Genomic DNA, 18,447 nt, shown 5'->3' on the forward strand with positions numbered 1-18,447 from the left:
TTCTCAGATTACTATCAATTCGATTAGATACGTATTTTTAACTATTATAAGGTTACATTGTCTTTAAATACTGATGTTGTTCTGTTCTAGTCATATAAAATATTTTTACTTATAGCCAAAATAACATCCAATAAAAAACCGTGTTGACAAAAAAACTATTTTAATGTTACTAATTTTTACATAATATGCACGTCTTAAAAAAGTCAATATTTTAAATACATAGTAAATATTAATTACTAAGTTAAGACGGTACTTCAGTGAAACGGCAAATAATTTTCAACTATAGGTGCGACGAAATTTCAGACTGGCTGGAAATCGGAGAGCGAACGTCGAGCTGTGAATACGTAAATTTGTTTTGTGATGGCGAAGGGGGAATTAGTTCTTAAATCGTGTAAAGATGGCTAAAAACGTTACCCATTTACTTGAAAAAGAAAACATCTCAATGAATATATTATTATTATTAGTAATAGAACAATAAACATAATATTAAATGGACGCATGTTGACTTTTTATGACAAATTATGTTTTGTTCTGCACGCGTCATTTGCACAATCTTCGCGTCTTATAGTCACGATCGTTTTAGACCGTGACCCAGCTGAAGTATATCCTTAATATTTAAAAGTCGCAAAATAAGATATTTTTTCTTAAATGTAACATAAAATGTAGGTACCTACTGATGGGTATGGGTTTACGTAGGGTGTTGATTTATACTTTTCACTTATTAAGAACACTGATTCAGTGACATTGAGTATATTTCGCTTGACAAGTAACAATTAATTACTAACAACATTTGTAAACACACGCTTTGGCGCGAAAAAGGTAGCTAATTGTATTTTTAGAGGCAACGTTTAAGGCCCAGGGTAGGTTACCGACTGAACGTACCTACTCTCGACCCTTCGTCCGCCCAGAAACAGATAACGGTACTTTATTTTTGTTTGTTTCGCGGTGCATCCTGGTCTAGCCTTGACTCATTTACAGTTACAATAATATTATCATTATATTCCCAACTCTGTTGATTGGATGATTTTTGATGGGGGATTTAGGCATTATGATATTTGGTATCACTGCCTACATACTTAAGTGATTATATTCTAAACTAGCAAATTTGAATACATAAAACTTAGCACAAGTAAATAACGTTAAAATAAAATTATCTTGATGACTTTGATATATTTTTGGTGGCTGGAGTTTGTCAGTAATATTATAATAACAAAGTCACGTTTCCCTAAATCCTATTTATAATATAATTAATCTGTTAAAATATATAATATTGTGGTATTAAAATAAAAATCACGACAGAAAACTATATTCATGTTAGACTAAATCATGTCCCAATTTATTCTACAACAGAATATTCGTTTAAAATATTATAATATTAATGTATAGTATATCAATAATCAAAGTAACAAATAGAAAATGCGTAATTATCTCCAATCAATTTACTCCTTAAAATTGAAGGTATTTTTGAGAGGATTGTCAGTAATTTACAGGCGCCCATAGAAAAGAGCCTCTTCACTGTAATCTAGGCCGAAGATTTATTTTTATTTTCTGAAAATTCTTTTACATTCTCCTTTTTGACCTTAGCACTAAAAAACCCGAAGGCAATAAGACTTGTGGCCATAAACCATGCAATGGAACCATTTGAATTCAAAAAGCGTTTAACATATATCCCATAAAGTGCGTGGGCCGATTTTTATTGCAATTTTCCTATGCACTTAAATCTGTCCATTAGATTTAGCGCTCTCCAATACCGAAAACGTATCGAAAAGATTTTAAAGATAAAAGAGATAAATGGCCTAAGATGGTAACAGAGGTAACACTTATAATATTATGCTTATCTAAAAACGCACTGACAAATTTATAATAAGATTTTTTCTCACTTTTCTTCTGTATACCAAAATATTCTTACTCAATTAGCGAGTCTATTCTTATACCTGAACTTTTAAAAATATTATTATTGTGCTAGTATAAGTTTTTTTTAAATCATACTATATCATTTTAATGCACGGTCACTACAGTATTATTCTAATATACTTATAAACATATTTCTATATTATGAGAGAGTTGTTACAGGCAGTGCAGACATGGGTGAAAAAAATATATATAAGTACTTCAGTATGTAATGTAACTTCTATCAAAGGCACTTTGAAAATATATACCTTAGTTTTGAGATCATAATGGTCGCTGTTATATCTACTCAATTATTGTCTATAAAACTACGATATGAATACTGAGCCAAGAAATGTTACGAATAGTTGAATACTTTGAGATATGGATACTAAAAATCTTTTGTATTGACAAAGTAATGTTAACATTCTCAAACAAATAGCATTGGATAAAGAAGTTCTGCGTAGTATTAAAACTATAAAGCTACAGTTTATTGTCACATTATGAGAGGACAAAAGTATATCATTCCCTAGATTATTATCTAAGGAATAATCAAATGCGTATTTGACAGAGTTTTTTTCGCATCTTTTAGCTTAAGAATTTTCATAATAGATACTGATGAATCTCTACCAAATTTATATTCAATTGTCAATAGAATGAATATTATTCTACTCGTATATGCGCTCCGATATAAATTCCACAAGAAGAATAAAAATAAGAAAACGAAATATTTAATTTGGAGTAAATGGTGTAGTAAATACGTAAATTAGTAACGAAAATATGTATGTACTTAATTGGGTAGTTATCCTATCAATTTTTCTCAGTTCTTTATAAAATAAAGCCGTATATAATCTAGATCGTAATTTCTTTCACTAATGATAATATTATTTTTTCAGTTTTCCTTTATCTCGTCGCTTGAAATCGAGAGGCGCAATTCATTTCATAGTAGTAGCTATACGTAATGTTAAAAATTAGCATTTAGAAGTAGATAGATATAATAAAACTTCACTTCACTAGATTAAACGTTATTTCTACGCCTGAGAGTCTTACAATAATGTTTCTTTACAAAAGAAAAAAAATATTATAAGATAATTAAAAAAAATGTATCGATACATATTAAGTTGAATTTCAATTTCAAAACTACGCAATTTTCCAATATAAAATTGCAAGGCAATTTTACCTCAAGTGTTGATCATTTATAAATTACAATAGTGTCAGGAAATGTATTATTACCATAAAACTATAAAACTAATAGCAAAACATTGATCACTTTTCAGTAGGACTACTTTGTATAAACACAATATTTAGATCAAATAATATATAATATAATATATAGTATTTGTACGGAATTACGGAATTTAATCGTATAATATGTGGTGAAAACGATTACCTGATTAATACAAGAATAAAAGTTTCTATTCCTTTGTTGGTCGTGATTAATCCGCCACATTGTTAATTGGGAAATCGAGAGTCAATTTTACTATTGTACTTCCCGTATGGACTTTTATTTTTATTAGAAATTTTTTAAGGTTTGAAAAGTTACCAAATTCTAAATTAATATATAAAATATTCCAACTGGAGATCAAAAATAATAAAAACGATTATATGAATAAGTTTACCTACTGATAAATTATATTATTTAATTGCTTAGTAATATTATCATAATAATTGACATTGTATTTATTATGTAAAATGTTTGGTTTAATTGTGTGAACATCTGTTATAACAATATCAATACTTCATCGATTATCTGGTATAAACTTGAACTAAACCTTCATAACGCGTAATAATGTTAGTAATTATTATTACAATAGTACTCGCATTTTATGCATTATCGTAGAGAACTTTCACTGTTACCCGAAGTTCATTCACAAAACAAAAGGAGTGTCTATACATACAAAACGTTGATAACCTCATACAAGATCTTATATTTATAATTATCACAATTTATTTTACTATGAATTATTTGAGTGATTACATGAATCCGTAAACAAATATATGATAATGTAAAACAACTGTTTACAAATATATTTTTGTGTACTATGAGTAAGTACTGACAAAAAAACAAGTGTGGCTATGTGATATTCTATCGGAAATAGTGATGGTTAGTTTTTTGGGATATTGTTTTGATGAAAGTAGAAGGCAAATACGTACGATATTTACTGTCCAAATGACATGTAATTTGATAATAATATTTGTGGTTTGTCGTAACGTTGAGTTTCTAGATAATGATTTTGTATGTGCATTTTCATTTGTGTAGCCGTAAAGGATTATATACAGCTGTCTAATTTATTTATAAGTATATTATTTGTCTGGAGTAGTCAACAAGAGCTTTGTTTTAATCGATGTCCATATTTAATGAACGAGTCAATTCAAATGACAATTTTATGATATTGGCAACTCCTGTGTATATATGATTTAACGCTGTAAAGTATGTTTCTAAATTAGTTAAATTTAATATTCCGTTACTATACAAGTTGAGATATAGATATTATATTTCTAATAAAAAATATAAGATGTAATGGAGCAAAAATGGATAACAAACTATACCAATACATTTAACGTATTCAAATTCGTGAGAAAACTTTGTATTAACTCTTAGGTATATTATATATGGTTGAATTTAAGTGCATTTCACTTGGATTAGATATATAATATTAAATATAAAACGTGGTCAACCGCAACAATAAGGAAGATGACCGGTGGGGTAAAAAGGTTTTAGAATAGAGGCCGCGAACGAAACATGGAACACGGAAGTAGGAAGAACGCCTACAAGATGAACGGATGACATCAGAAAGGCCGTCGGATTGAGCTAGATGCGGAAGCCACAGGACCGGATGCAATGGCAAGAAATGAGGTTGGCTCATGTCTGGCAGATGTCTACTGGCTGAAAAAGCAGCAGAAGAAGATAAAATGTATTCCGACCGCCGTATTTGCTCCGTAGGTTGAGGTAAATGCAATAGACCCACTATTTTAGATGCAAATAAACTTGAACAGCAAAAAAACAACAATGAAAACGAGTAAAAATAAATCTCTTTATATGTTATTACAAAGAATCCTATAATATTCAATATATCGGATTTCATCCTTTACCGTCTTTCCTACGGTAAATATACTTCTAATATAGATCAAAATATACTAGTCTTACTTCTAATATACTAAATCAATAAATAAATCGTAAAAGGGAATTCGTAAGGAAAGGTTTATTTAATATAGATAATATCACTAAAAAAATATTTTTTTTTACTTTAAAAGAAAAACATTATGAACATATTTCTAAAATACACATATATTATTATTTATTACGAATATTAATAAAAATAAAATAATTACCTTGGATCTCCATTATAATAATAGAATGTTATCACAATAATAAACATATCAAAAAATGATCTAGAGAATGGATAGTTTTATTTTATGCATACATAATAACTTTTTTAATTAGTAACACTTGATTATTGAATTAGAATTTTATCTTCATGTCAAATGAATTTAACTTTTGTACAAATCCAATTACACGAGAGCTAGAGTCTAGAGAGCTTCAATTATAAATCTTAATATAATAAAAATCTACATCTTTCTCATTAGGTAGCTGATTGTAGATTTATTTAAATTCAGCAACTTGTTTAGAAATATTTCCTGTAATTAATTAATAAATTGTCTAAGATTGTTTAAGTAGGTAACCTCGTGTAATCTTATAGGATCTATAATTTGATAATTATAATATTCACCTTTCTTAGTAATATCATCAAATAGATCACTATAAGTAATTAAAAGTTTTTGCTTATAATCAAATCCATTATCGTTAAAATACTTCTAATAAATAATTATACCTAATGTTTCCATCAAAATAAAAAAATGCATATTTTTTTTAAATTTTCACAAATATATGTCATCAATGTTCTACAATTCTATGTGGATTTAGTTGCTTTCCAAAGGGGTCTATTAAAAGATTGTTTACGATTAATGTTTTTTAACTACTTCTCCAACTTTCTTTCTCTTCCATACATTGAAAAATAAATATTTATTTATGATTACCAGTTTTAGAAGTAAAAAGATTGCCTTGTAACGCTAACATTCTGTTTTTGTTAGTATTAGTGCTGTTTTTGGGTAACTAGTCATGACACTTTTCAAAGGCTCTGATATAGAGTTATTGAGAGTACCAAGGAGATAAAAAAAGCAAACCATGCAGTCTTTCATTATATTGAATGTGAAGAAATGACGTTGAATCTGACTCGGCTACCTGACACGAATGTATCGAAAAAACTCAACCTGGCCTAACTTTTCTTCAACCCAACCGGATTACGGCGTCCTAGAAATCCGATAGCTAACATTCATACGACGTTTATGGCAGAGTTACCAGATGATACCGCGACTTGGGATACTGTAAGAAGACCAACAAATGATAGTGATTGTTGGAGGTGTCGCGTAGTTTTCCAAATTACCAAATATAAAATATGAAGGGGAAAGCCTGACATGTCATTTAAACTCATCACTAATACCTTCAGATACAGTAGCTCTGATCATCCATCGCTGGTTCTAACCTATATTTTACTAATTAATTGAAACATACTACTTTTCAATTAATGATTGACTGAATCCAATGACTTTTACTGACAAATTATCAGTCAAATTTTACATATTATAATATATAAATATCTATAAAAAATTAAAATATGTGATAACTTATAACGATTTAACTTCTTGAGTGATAGATTTATTTGCATACATTTTATAAATGCTTCACCGTTATCCAATACTGTAGTATACATAAGTAGGCAACTAAAACTAGACACTTCCTGAGATTTCTAATTTTACATTCACGGAAAGTTTGCATCAAATGCAGTATGTATTTCCGAATCACCTATTCATGCGATGTGAATACAGAATGTTAGGGGATCTTTGAGAATGATTCTGCCTTGCACTCAAACTATCGACTGCCTTCCGAATTCATTGGGTATGAAACGCTTCCCGCAGCAAAGCTTTGAGAGAAATATTTATCAATAATCTCAAAGGTAATGTCCGACTACTAATATCTTTATATCTACGTTACGTTAAATAAAAATAAAATATTTTAAAATAACACGGGAAATTATTAACAATATGCATTTTTTAATAATATAATATATAGGTAAATGATTTATGGGTAACCATAACTATAAAAAATAACTTTTAAGATAGACACATGTGCCTATTTTTCTTACTTAGCAATTCTATCCACATTTTTAAGTGATGCATTTTAATTTAGTAAGGAATTGCAGTTTCTGTATTACCAGACGACTTTATCAGTTTCCATAGATTTTAAAAGCGTAAATTACAGTCAAATTAATTCATAGGAATCATTAAAATTATATAATTATCAATATTTCTCTTTGGCTCAGATTCTGGTAACGGACAGGAAACGATTTATTGATGATGTACTCATGTGCAAAATATTATCATGTAGTTAAATAAAAAAAGTGTACGCATTACCCACAAATAATTCTATTAAAAAATTGACCTTGGTTTCGTCAGTTCCAAAATTTCTAACAGACGACTAAGTTAATGGAATTATTACTGATCATTATTTAAGTCTGTTTTATTATATTTTATATACCTGGGTACTTTTCATCTAGACTTATTGTAATTTTTTAACTTATTTAGGCAACATAATCTATATTAATGTAGTGTTCGATAAACTATAGTCATTTAAAATCCTAAGACACATTGTAAATAGTATATTAGGTTCAAAGCATTAAGAATTCTATGACAAAATTAGCCCAGTCAAAATCACTGGTTGTTGGCGTTGGCGATTAAAAGAAAATGTATAAAAATCATTACTCTCTGCGTTTCAAATAATGACCGTGAATAAAGAAGCTAAATTAATGAGGGTTAGTAGGCATAAAAGCAGCTCTCATTATACGTTTAATCTATCCACCCCACGGATCATGATCAGAATACATTATTGTGCTACTAAACTTAACGTTTGAAAAATATATAAGGCTTTTATTATTTTATGTTTGCAGTAATAAATTTTAATGTCAACTGTGAAGTGTATTTTTCCTAACATTGTAATTCACTTATGAAAGCATTCGTTTGAAATGAGTGTATATTGCATAAAGCTTTTAATAAATGCGAATGCAGCAGTGGCGTTTACTAGTAGGGTCAGCTAATCTGACATATACCTTCTAGCCGTTCAGCAGTCAGATAAATGAATGCAGTTTTGGTAGATAGGTACAAGTAATTGCTGTAAAAAGTAATATCTAGTCAATCCATCAAACTCATGGCCATTCGTCTTGGATACTTCGATGATATAATTTGTCCACCTAAAGCGATGTAGGTAGCCTCTCTTATTACTGTGACTTTCGTTAACGTCTTTTTTATATAATTTTCAATTACTATGCGTAAGCAGTGATTTCATCTGAACCTTTTTTACCAGATCTTGCATATTTATACTAAACTTATGCATGGCAATAAATCTTCCTGCTATATCTTTGTCGAATATGGTAAGTAACAGTGTGCATAATACCCAACTTGCATCTTTCCATGCCATCGAAATGATATTAATATGTGAGGTATGGGTATATTTCCAGTCCGCATTTAATATGGAAAAAAATAACATTAAAACCAACCATTTCCGATTTAAGCATAAAAAACATCATTTACCACAGGGTTTGAATGGTGGACTTATCGATAATTGGAAATATTTGCTTAATATCTAATAATAGTTTTTTATTTGAAAGCTTTTTTGTATTGTTGAAAATAGAAAAAAATTTTCAATAATTCAGCAGTTTAAAATAATTTTCAAACTGCTTTCTTTTTATTTTATAATGATCTTCCATAATAATAAACATAATACACTGAAAAATGTAATATCGAATTACCTTTTTTATTACTTTTTGTGAATTTTCAAGTACGTCACTGCAATGCTATGAGTGCACTATTCTATGTGGTTTTTAGTCATTTATTTCATATAGCAAACAAGTTATTTTTCATTTAAAAATAATAGGTATACATATTCATAATGCAATGCACCTATTGTTATTCTCTGTAGGTATATTATCAAAATAATATTATTTTTATATATTCAAGAGAAACTCTTTGAATCGCCCAGTAGCTGTAAATATCGCCATTGGTCAGTTAACTAACTATACAGGCTTGTTTTCTACTGAGGTCTTTCAGGCGTCTGAGATATTTTCAGTATCGTTTAGTTTAGTAAACCCAAAACATGACCAAATCATTAGTTTTGATTCACTCATGCAATAATAAACTGAATTTTGTTCCGGTATATAATATCGGTGTAATTCCGCTACTGTGAATAATAAATCCTATTTCAAATAATTCATTCGGAACAAAAAAATAATTCATACGAAATGACTAGGGAGCGGATTTATATGCAACAAAAAACATGATTATATGCATATACATAATATGCACTTAAAATCATTAAAATATGCACTAAAACTAAAGAAATATGCAGTTAAAAATTGACATTTACTATGAAAAAAAATTATAAATACCTACTTCACCCAATACTACTGATAAAAAATCGAACAACAAATTAATAATCTTAATCAATATGGTAGAATAACAAAAAGTCACACAAATAATCAATATAAAGTTAATCAATTACAATCAGTGCTCGAAATAGAAAATTTTACGAACCGGAACGCTCAATATTTTTTCAAAAAATATGTGCAATATTCGATATAATAACTGTAATACAAAAATATCTCAGTTTTACATAATGTACTTTATAAAACATTTTCATCACCACATTCGCCCGAATCAGTTGTTTGTGACATCAAAATATATAATAATATAAGTTTACGAAATCGTTTACAAAATCGTAACATTAACATACAAATATAAATATCTAAATGTATATGAATCTAATTGGAGTAGGAAACATAAAAATACATGAAATAATAGACAAACCAATACAATTTCCCATTGCTTTCGTCAGTAGTTTGAATAAATTATAAATGTATAACTAAGTTTTGGTGGACACATGAGTAAAGATACCTTGTCGTAATTGATTTTTGGGTTTTTATCAAGTGTACTTCTTCCTTCTTTCCTCGATATGTTATAATATAATTATTATGTTTGATCATGTCTCTTGATAATGGCCTCTGCACTGCAACTAGCCCGAAACGTCAAGGAAAGAAGGAAGAAGTCCATGCGGTGAAAACCCAAAAATCAATTACGATGACAAACAATCGTGAAAGTCTCAAACAGCCTTTGAGATAGACAAGACACATGCTATTTTATTCAAAGCTCTGATTTTTAGTAAATTGGAAATATTTTGATAAAACTATTTTTTAATCAAATCAAAATCCAACATGTACGAAAAAGCAAGAGCATCAAGCATCAAGAACACAGTATGAATATCATAATAAATTAATTTAATAAAATTAGGTACTCAATTAATACACAAGATTAACGAATGTAGCATTCTTTATTAAATATGCATACTTTTAAACAAACTTAGACCTAGATTCTTTGACTAGCTCTGGTGTGGTGATTTAGAATCAGGTTCACAAAATAAACAAAAGTGTTCCTTTGGTTCATCGAACTATCCAAATTTTTTGTTTTTCTTATTGGTAGGAAGTTGAAATGGGGTGCCGCTGGTTTAAAATTATCTTGTTGCTTAATTCCGTATTTATTAATATTATTTACCATTACTATTTTAATTATCTTGTTAAATTACAAAGTCAGAAAAAGGCCTCTTATTTGAGTGCCGCTGGTTTAAAATTATTTTATTCCGCCTAACATAACGATAAATATTTCAAAGTATTACGCAACCCGAATGCAATATAAATTATAAAAATTATGTGTTACATCGCGGCTGGTCACACGCGAAAAATACACTCTGATCCGTTTTCCTAAACGCGCCAATAGAAGTATAACTTTAAAAAAAAGCTTAAAAAACAATATAATCACCTGCATAAGTTGTATGAGTGCCTAGACATTTTCCAGTGCTTTTATAAGAATGTAGACTAAAGTAAATAGCATCATGACACCTACTTTTGTATTTCATAAACCATCATCTACTACCTACACTCTACAGGGATTTTATAAGAACCTAATACTAGGCGAATAGTATGAAAATATCATTATTCATTATTTAAATTTAGTAAGAATGCAAAAATTCCAAAAGAAATTGCCATGGTAACTATTAAACAATAATCAAAAACGAATTGTCTTTAATCGATTATAAAGCAATATACCTACATAAGTTTATGAGTGCCTAATACATTTTTTCCAGTGCATCGATAAGAATGTAGTGAATATTTGAAAAATAGAACATTATGATAATTTTATATTTTTTCACAAACAATCTACCTTATCTATGAGCTTTATATGATGAGAGCCTAACACATTTTTTTAAAATATGGAATATCAATATTATTTTTAGCGTAGTAATAATAGGTGAAAATTGTACAAGGCATTGTCATTTCTTCATAAACAATCTGCCTGCAGGATCTTATGCGAGCCTAATACATTTTTTTTTAAATATGCGATATGACTATTACTTTAAGCTAGGTGAAAATTCTAGAAGACATTGCCATTTTTTTAAAACAATCTACCTGCAGGGTTCTATGCGAGCCTGATACATTTTTTTCAAAATATGCGATATGAATAATATTTTAAGCGTAGTAATAAAAAGGTGAAAATTGTAGAAGGCATTGTCATTTTTTCATACACAATCTACCTGCAGGGTCTTCTGACAGCCTAATACATTTTTTTTTCAAAATATGCGATTTGAATATAATTTAAGCTAGGTGAAAATTATTCTAGAAGACAATGACATTTTTTCAAAAACAATCTACCTGCAGGGTTCTATGAAAACTTAATACATTTTTTTTTAAAATAGCCAAATCAAAAATAGGTGAAAATTGTAGAAGGTATTGTCATTTTTCATACACAATCTATCTGCAGGGTCTTATGACGGCCTAATACATTTTTTTCAAAATGTGCGATATAAATATTATTTTAAGCTAAGTGAAAATTCTAGAAGACATTGACATTTTTTCAAAAACAATCTACCTGCAGGGTTCTATGAGAGCCTAATACATTTTATTTTAATTTGCAATATCGATATTATTTTAAACTTAGTAATAAATAGGTGAAAATTGTAGAAGACATTGCCATTTTTCATAAACAATCTACCTGCAGGGGTCTATGAGAGCCTAATACATTTTTTTCAAAATATGCAATGTCGACATTATTTTAAGCTTAGTAATAAATAGGTGAAAATTTATTTTTAAATATGTATGCACTATATTATTTTAAGCTTTTAAACATCAACCAAGATAATTTTTAAATAATAATAAAAAACTATTATCATTAATAATTTGATTATAATATAATATACCAATATACACTTATCTGCAATGGTTTTATGAGTGCCAAATATATTTTCCATTGTATATATTACTATTATAAGAATGACGTGAATATTCGAAAAGTGGATTGATTGCATCATGCTACTTTTGTATTTCACAAACCTTACCTTACGTCCTTCTACAATCTATACCTATAATACCAGGTACCCTAAATAAATGATGTATTTTGTGATTTTGTCTGCACGCAAAAAAAAACATTGTTGTAATAATATACTATTATATTATCATATTGTCTAAAGCGTCAATTACATTGAGCTTCTTTACGAGCTGTTTGATGGCGAATTTAAAAGCGGGCGATTCAGCTACTGCGATTTGATGATTACACACAAAACTTTCCATTCGCTGAGAAGCCACAAGCCAGCGACTATTTTGACAGAACGTAGCTCGTTTTTTTACCGGGAGGTTGCTACTGCGCAGACGCAGTAGGCTCACACGCCTGTGTGTAGCGTGTAAAGTTGACCGGCTTTCAACTTTTCTCGGTAGAGTGTGTACAACCTGCTTGTTAGCTTGTCCGATGATTACACTGGGCGACTTTACAGGCAGATTATACATTTTCTAACAAAAAGCTCGTAAAGAAGCTCAATGTAATTGACTCTTTATTAAAAAAACGGAAGAGAGCAATAAATCTAAAGGTGCTTTTTTCAATAAAACTTTTATTTTTTATTATTAAACACATGGGTTATCTAGAAATGCATTGTTGGGAAAAAATATACCTAGCTCGGTGTATTTCTAAAAACAAAATTTTAACTTGGCTAATTGTGGCACCCATTTGTATCGAAATATTATGTAGGAACAATCAGGGATTTTCAACCAGTAAAATCATTGTTTAATAGAAAGATAATTATTTTATTATGTTTCAAAATATTTTGAACCGGAACGCCATATGAAATATTCTGATGAGGCTCGAGAATTTTACGAGACATCTTGCTATCTTCTAGGATTCCACGAGACGAAACGGTATTTTCGAGGAATTCACGAACAGGAACGGCGCTCCAGGGCGTTCTGCTCTATTCCGAGCGCTGATTACAATTATCAAAATATTTTATTTATGTACAAATAATTGAATAAGAAATGCAATGTAAACTATACACAACTTTAAAAAACAAAAACGACACACTTAACTATTCCTAAATTTACTATTTACCTAGAGATTTTATTGTCCGAAGTTACAATATTTTTTTCAATGGCATTAAATTTTTCCGCATATCTGTCAGTATTTTGTTTATATTATGCGGAAAATTACCTCTCAACGTCTCCAGAGGTGTTTCACAAACTTTAAATAAAGATGCCCGCCCGAATTGACTTCACTTTTTCAGATAAATTTACAGCTCGAAGATGCCATTAAAAAATGCAAATGCATCTAAACTAAGTATCTACTTATCTAATTTAGTTATATTTTGGTAAAATAATAATAAAAAAAACTAAAATTATAAATGCAAAAGCCCTAAAATATGCACTTACTTATGCACTAATGTCTCAAATATGCTCTATCGCCTCAAATATGCACAACAAAATTTTATTTTTGGATTCTGCATCTTTCAAAGCGGATTTCTGTGCAACTCTCATAGCTGTGCATACACCCTAACAAAACATGCACTAGCATATAAATCTAGTCCCTAGAAATGACTTCGGCATATACTATAAAATAAACCATATAATTATTATTGATTACAGCATTACGTTATTGCAGATCTATCAAATGGCTAAAATGAGTATATATTCGAAAATTACATTTAAAATAAATTTTGAATGAAGAAATGATATTGCAATTTTTTTAATGGAAAAACGTATTTTATAAGTTAACGATTAAGGACCTGCAGATTGCAAACCAGTTAATAATCTGTGAATATGTTCATTTTACATTTTTTCAGTGTGTTTGAACCCAGAACATTGATCCAATAGGTTAAAAGAATGGGTAAAACATAATCATACATCACACTATGAATGCGTATGTGCTTTATTGTAGATTAAACATTGTATTAATTTTTAAATTATTATTATTATAAAAATTCTCTAATATTTCAACTTTTTCATATCGTAAAATCCCCTAACGGAGGTCAGCCACCACCAAGATGATTTTTTCTTTATAATCTGCTACTCATAATACCTTGGTAGAATTGCAATAGTACCACCAATCATGTTTTTAAGACAATAAATGCGGCATCGTTCTCTGCTACGTTGAGCATTGATCTTTTCTTAGATATAAGTTAGGGAATTCTGTACTTTTGTCCTCTCATATTGTGGCTGAGAAAGTTAATATTTTTCACCAGAAGAACTTTTGCAAGGAATTTTGAGGATGCATATCAATGGCCATATCTTGAATTATTTCATCGTGACATCATCTAGTTTAGCGTCCATACCTTAATACTCGTACCATAGAAAGGATTGAGAGAATATAACAATGAGCCAGTCTCAATTCTCTTAAAAAAAAAAAGAAAGGTCTCTACCAAATCAGTTTGTGGGTACTAGTCAGTATCTAAAAGTGAAAAAAATATATTTTTGATTAATAATTAATGGAAAATTAAATGATTGCTTTACGAGATTCGTTCAAAATCTTGATTTAAAATTAATAAATAAAGTGTATGACCGTGCGTAGTAGGTAAAGATTTTATCTGAGCAGAAAGCTCATATGTTTAACCCTACTTCGTTTGGACGTTTATTTGTCTTTGCGGTTCCTATAATCGACGCGACTGTAAATCTAAACTGTTAACCCAGTGGTTTACTAGAAATAAAATGAATTGAGCACGAGGGAAATCTCAGCCGGGCCAAAGTTTCAACGGCCGAATATACTCGTATATTACCAACTAGCCCTTTATAATATGAAATTGTCGCACGTATTATTATTATTTACTAGCGTACACGAAACAATCAATGCCACTGGGTTATTAAATTATATTATTATACATTAACGAAAATACACCAAGTAGTTACCTTAATTGTGTTCAATTATATTACTATTGTATTGTTTATAATATACACTGATATTTACGAAAACAGTTTAAAGTATGTGGTTGACTGTGTATTTTCCTATTCCATACGTAATTCTTTACTATGTGTGTATGTGCGTAGGTATTTCTTGATATGTATTACATATAAAAATGTTTAACGAGATGTGTACCGCTCACATAGCAATATTTATCAATAATTATAAGAACCAGTTGGACCCACCGTTACATCCACGGTGGCCACGCGGATTAGGCGTTGGACTATCACGCCGAGGGTCCCAGGTTCGAATCCTGGGTCTGGCAAGTACACATATTGTGTTTCAATTTGTGTGTGAGTCAGGGTATGGACCTAATAGGTTGAGCAAGTGGCTGACATCCATTTCTCGTAAAAAAAAAAAAAAAAAATCTGTTAATACAAACCTCTACTCTGTGGAGGCCCATATGATCCTATTAGGATCGGACATGGTTTAAAAAAAAAAGTACCAGTTTATGTTATTTTATAAATTTTACCAATATGTTTCATGGAAGGCTGGGAGTTAAAAAAGACATCTGTAATGTGGGAAAGGAATAACTGAAACAATCGCATATTATTGAAAATAATTTATATTGTAATATTACATAGTTGATATTATCGTAAATATCGGTAGGTTTTTATATATAGCGAATATCAAGTGATAAACTCATTTTATAAACTATCATAAGTAAATTGTTTGTAATTCGAATGTGTATCTATTAAAATAAAAACTCAAAACTCGTTATATACTTTAGACAGCTTTCTTTAAATTTAAGTACTTACATAATTTGGAAACACGTGCGACACAGAAAGAAAAATTCTGATCACATATAAGACAGTTCGATTTTTTAATAAAAACTTACGAACATAATATCAATTTAGAGAATTTTACTTTAACTATCATCCAACACAGGAAAATACGTTAAATGTAATACGAATTGTTATAAATAAAAATGCATACAATTTCTATTTTCAGACACTGATATTCTTGCGTCTCAAAAATAAATCGGGACATCAAATTTCCGCCTACATTGATTACGCCGAGCGCCTTTTTTCCGAAGATTGGACTCCATTTTTTCACGAGGGAGCTCTGCTGATACCACGGCCTACCGATTTGAGCTATTATTACTGGCATCAAGGAATTGTCCGCAGTAATATCTCGAGAAACTTTAAGGTAACATTTTTAAACTAAAGTCGTTGTAACTATCGTTAAATTAACATAATATCAAACTACGTTTTTTTACCTGAATAATAAAAAAGGAATATATCAGTGTAGTGGTAATTTATATACATTACATCACTATTTGCAACAGTTTTAATGATAAATAATTAATATTTTTTCATGATAGTAAGAAACATCTCATTTTAGACTTACAATTCATGACACGTGTAAATTATCGAAGAATGTGACAAAATTAATGTGACACCAAAACCTACTACTTATATGAGTACAAAAATTAAATATTTGAATAACTTAATTATCTTAATACTGGGAGCTCATCATAAAGTATGCTTTGTTGTGATGCCTACGAACATGAGAGGCAGTACCTACAGTCATATGAAAATGAGACATGTAACATTAGCATTTTCTATAAGTTAATATCTTTTAATTTTGATGGTAAACAAAATATTAACGGGTTTACTAAACCATTCGGTTTTATATAAACAAACTGTTTGAAAAAACGTGATTTGATAAAAAAAAATTACAGCAGGGGTTTTACTGTAACTAATATACTTAATTTATTTTGACATACTTTATATTTTTCGGTTATAATCAATAACAAATAAATAATTGTAACCGTATTCACCAATTGGAAATAATCCTATATTTAATGAAAGCTTTCTCATAGCTTTTTTAATACTTTTTGTAGGTATGTATCTTTAAGCTGATTCCGTTAAAATCATTAAATAACTCATTGACCCTTAGGTTATTTTTACATTCAATTCATAGACCAACTAAATGAATAGAATGGTAAAAAATAATTATATGCTTATCGGCCACCCTAAGCCAAGTTAAAATTAGTTAGATCCCCCTAAATAAATATAATGCGAAATCCCTAATCGCAAAAGTCACCACACGCCACTGATGCCAATTATAGATTATTGCAGAGGTCTTATAAGGCCCACCTTCAAGCGGAAGTGATAAATGTACCTCACTTATATGACCTAGAGCACACATGTTTAAAAGCTTATTATATCAAATATAAAACACTGTTAAATTTTGTTATTATAAATAGGAATTTACTACAGTAACCATCAAAAAATATATTTTGTCAATTAAATACCATGCAGGTAATTAAAATAATCATTGCCAATATCATTTAAATAAGCAAAAAATTCCCAATATGTTTTTTGTTTCCAATTGATAACATAATATTTTTAAGTACCTCATGATTTAGTTAAAACTAACTGGTGTTCAAGTGACCTGCGGCTAAAAAGTCTCATATAAAGCTTCTCTTTGTAAGACGGTTTCTCTCGCAACTAAATAATGTAATAAATGTTGGCTCTTTGAACATAGACTTCGTGTTTTTCGGCGAATTCTAAAGAAATAGCAAAAAACAACCATTAACTCGCACAGCGTACTACAAACACAGCTCGCATAAGTGCACGGATCAAGACGAAAGTTTCCTCGCTGAAAAAGCTCCGGGCTACTTTCCAATTTTATATCCCCCTACAAAACTTTTCAGCACTATATGAAAACTGTTACAAAAACTATGATGAACTTTCAATAAAATAAGTACGAGATTTTTTAATAGCTATTATTGAATTATTTATTTCTTTTATCATTTTATTATACTTTGTGTCCGGTACCTTGATTCAAAACCACCATAGCCGATTGCTAATATTAACGCAATTTAACAATAAAATACTACCATATAATTTATTCGCAATGAGACAGGACGTAGGTACCACATTTGGTAAATCACATTCGAGTTCGAATCTCGCTCGGCATCGTATATTTTTTTCAAAGATTTTTTGCCAGTGCGTATTTTTTGAGGAGTTTTGTTTATAAGGCATCTATATCTTTACTGGATTAAACTTGTACAATTTCAGATTATTCGCTATGATAAAATGATTTATAACTGGTAATAAATTAGATAAATCAGAGCGACACTTCAAAATTATCGTAAAACTTAGTTGAGACGAATTGATTTAATGCGTCTAGTGACTGAAGCGGTATTTTTGGTACCTATTATTTTATAATACAACCAAA

At 29.5% G+C, this 18,447-nt stretch overlaps 2 protein-coding genes across 3 annotated transcripts in view; one reads left to right on the top strand and one right to left on the bottom strand.

The window, feature by feature from the left end:
* Positions 1-18,447, bottom strand: part of Nos (Nitric oxide synthase) — a 294,071-nt gene that overhangs the window by 170,550 nt on the left and 105,074 nt on the right. The window lies entirely within an intron of this gene.
* LOC147064680 (cilia- and flagella-associated protein 299-like) overlaps positions 1-18,447 on the top strand; it is a 29,378-nt gene that overhangs the window by 8,745 nt on the left and 2,186 nt on the right. The window contains exon 3 of the mRNA XM_085957915.1: positions 16,210-16,407. Coding sequence (XP_085814041.1) covers positions 16,210-16,407 — 198 coding nt within the window. The remainder of the gene's footprint in view (positions 1-16,209; positions 16,408-18,447) is intronic.

This window comes from Rhyacophila brunnea, unplaced genomic scaffold (genome assembly GCF_057557595.1).
Source record: "Rhyacophila brunnea isolate RB1 unplaced genomic scaffold, BYU_Rbru_1.0 scaffold_7, whole genome shotgun sequence".
In the NCBI taxonomy this organism is placed as follows: Eukaryota; Metazoa; Arthropoda; class Insecta; order Trichoptera; family Rhyacophilidae; genus Rhyacophila; species Rhyacophila brunnea.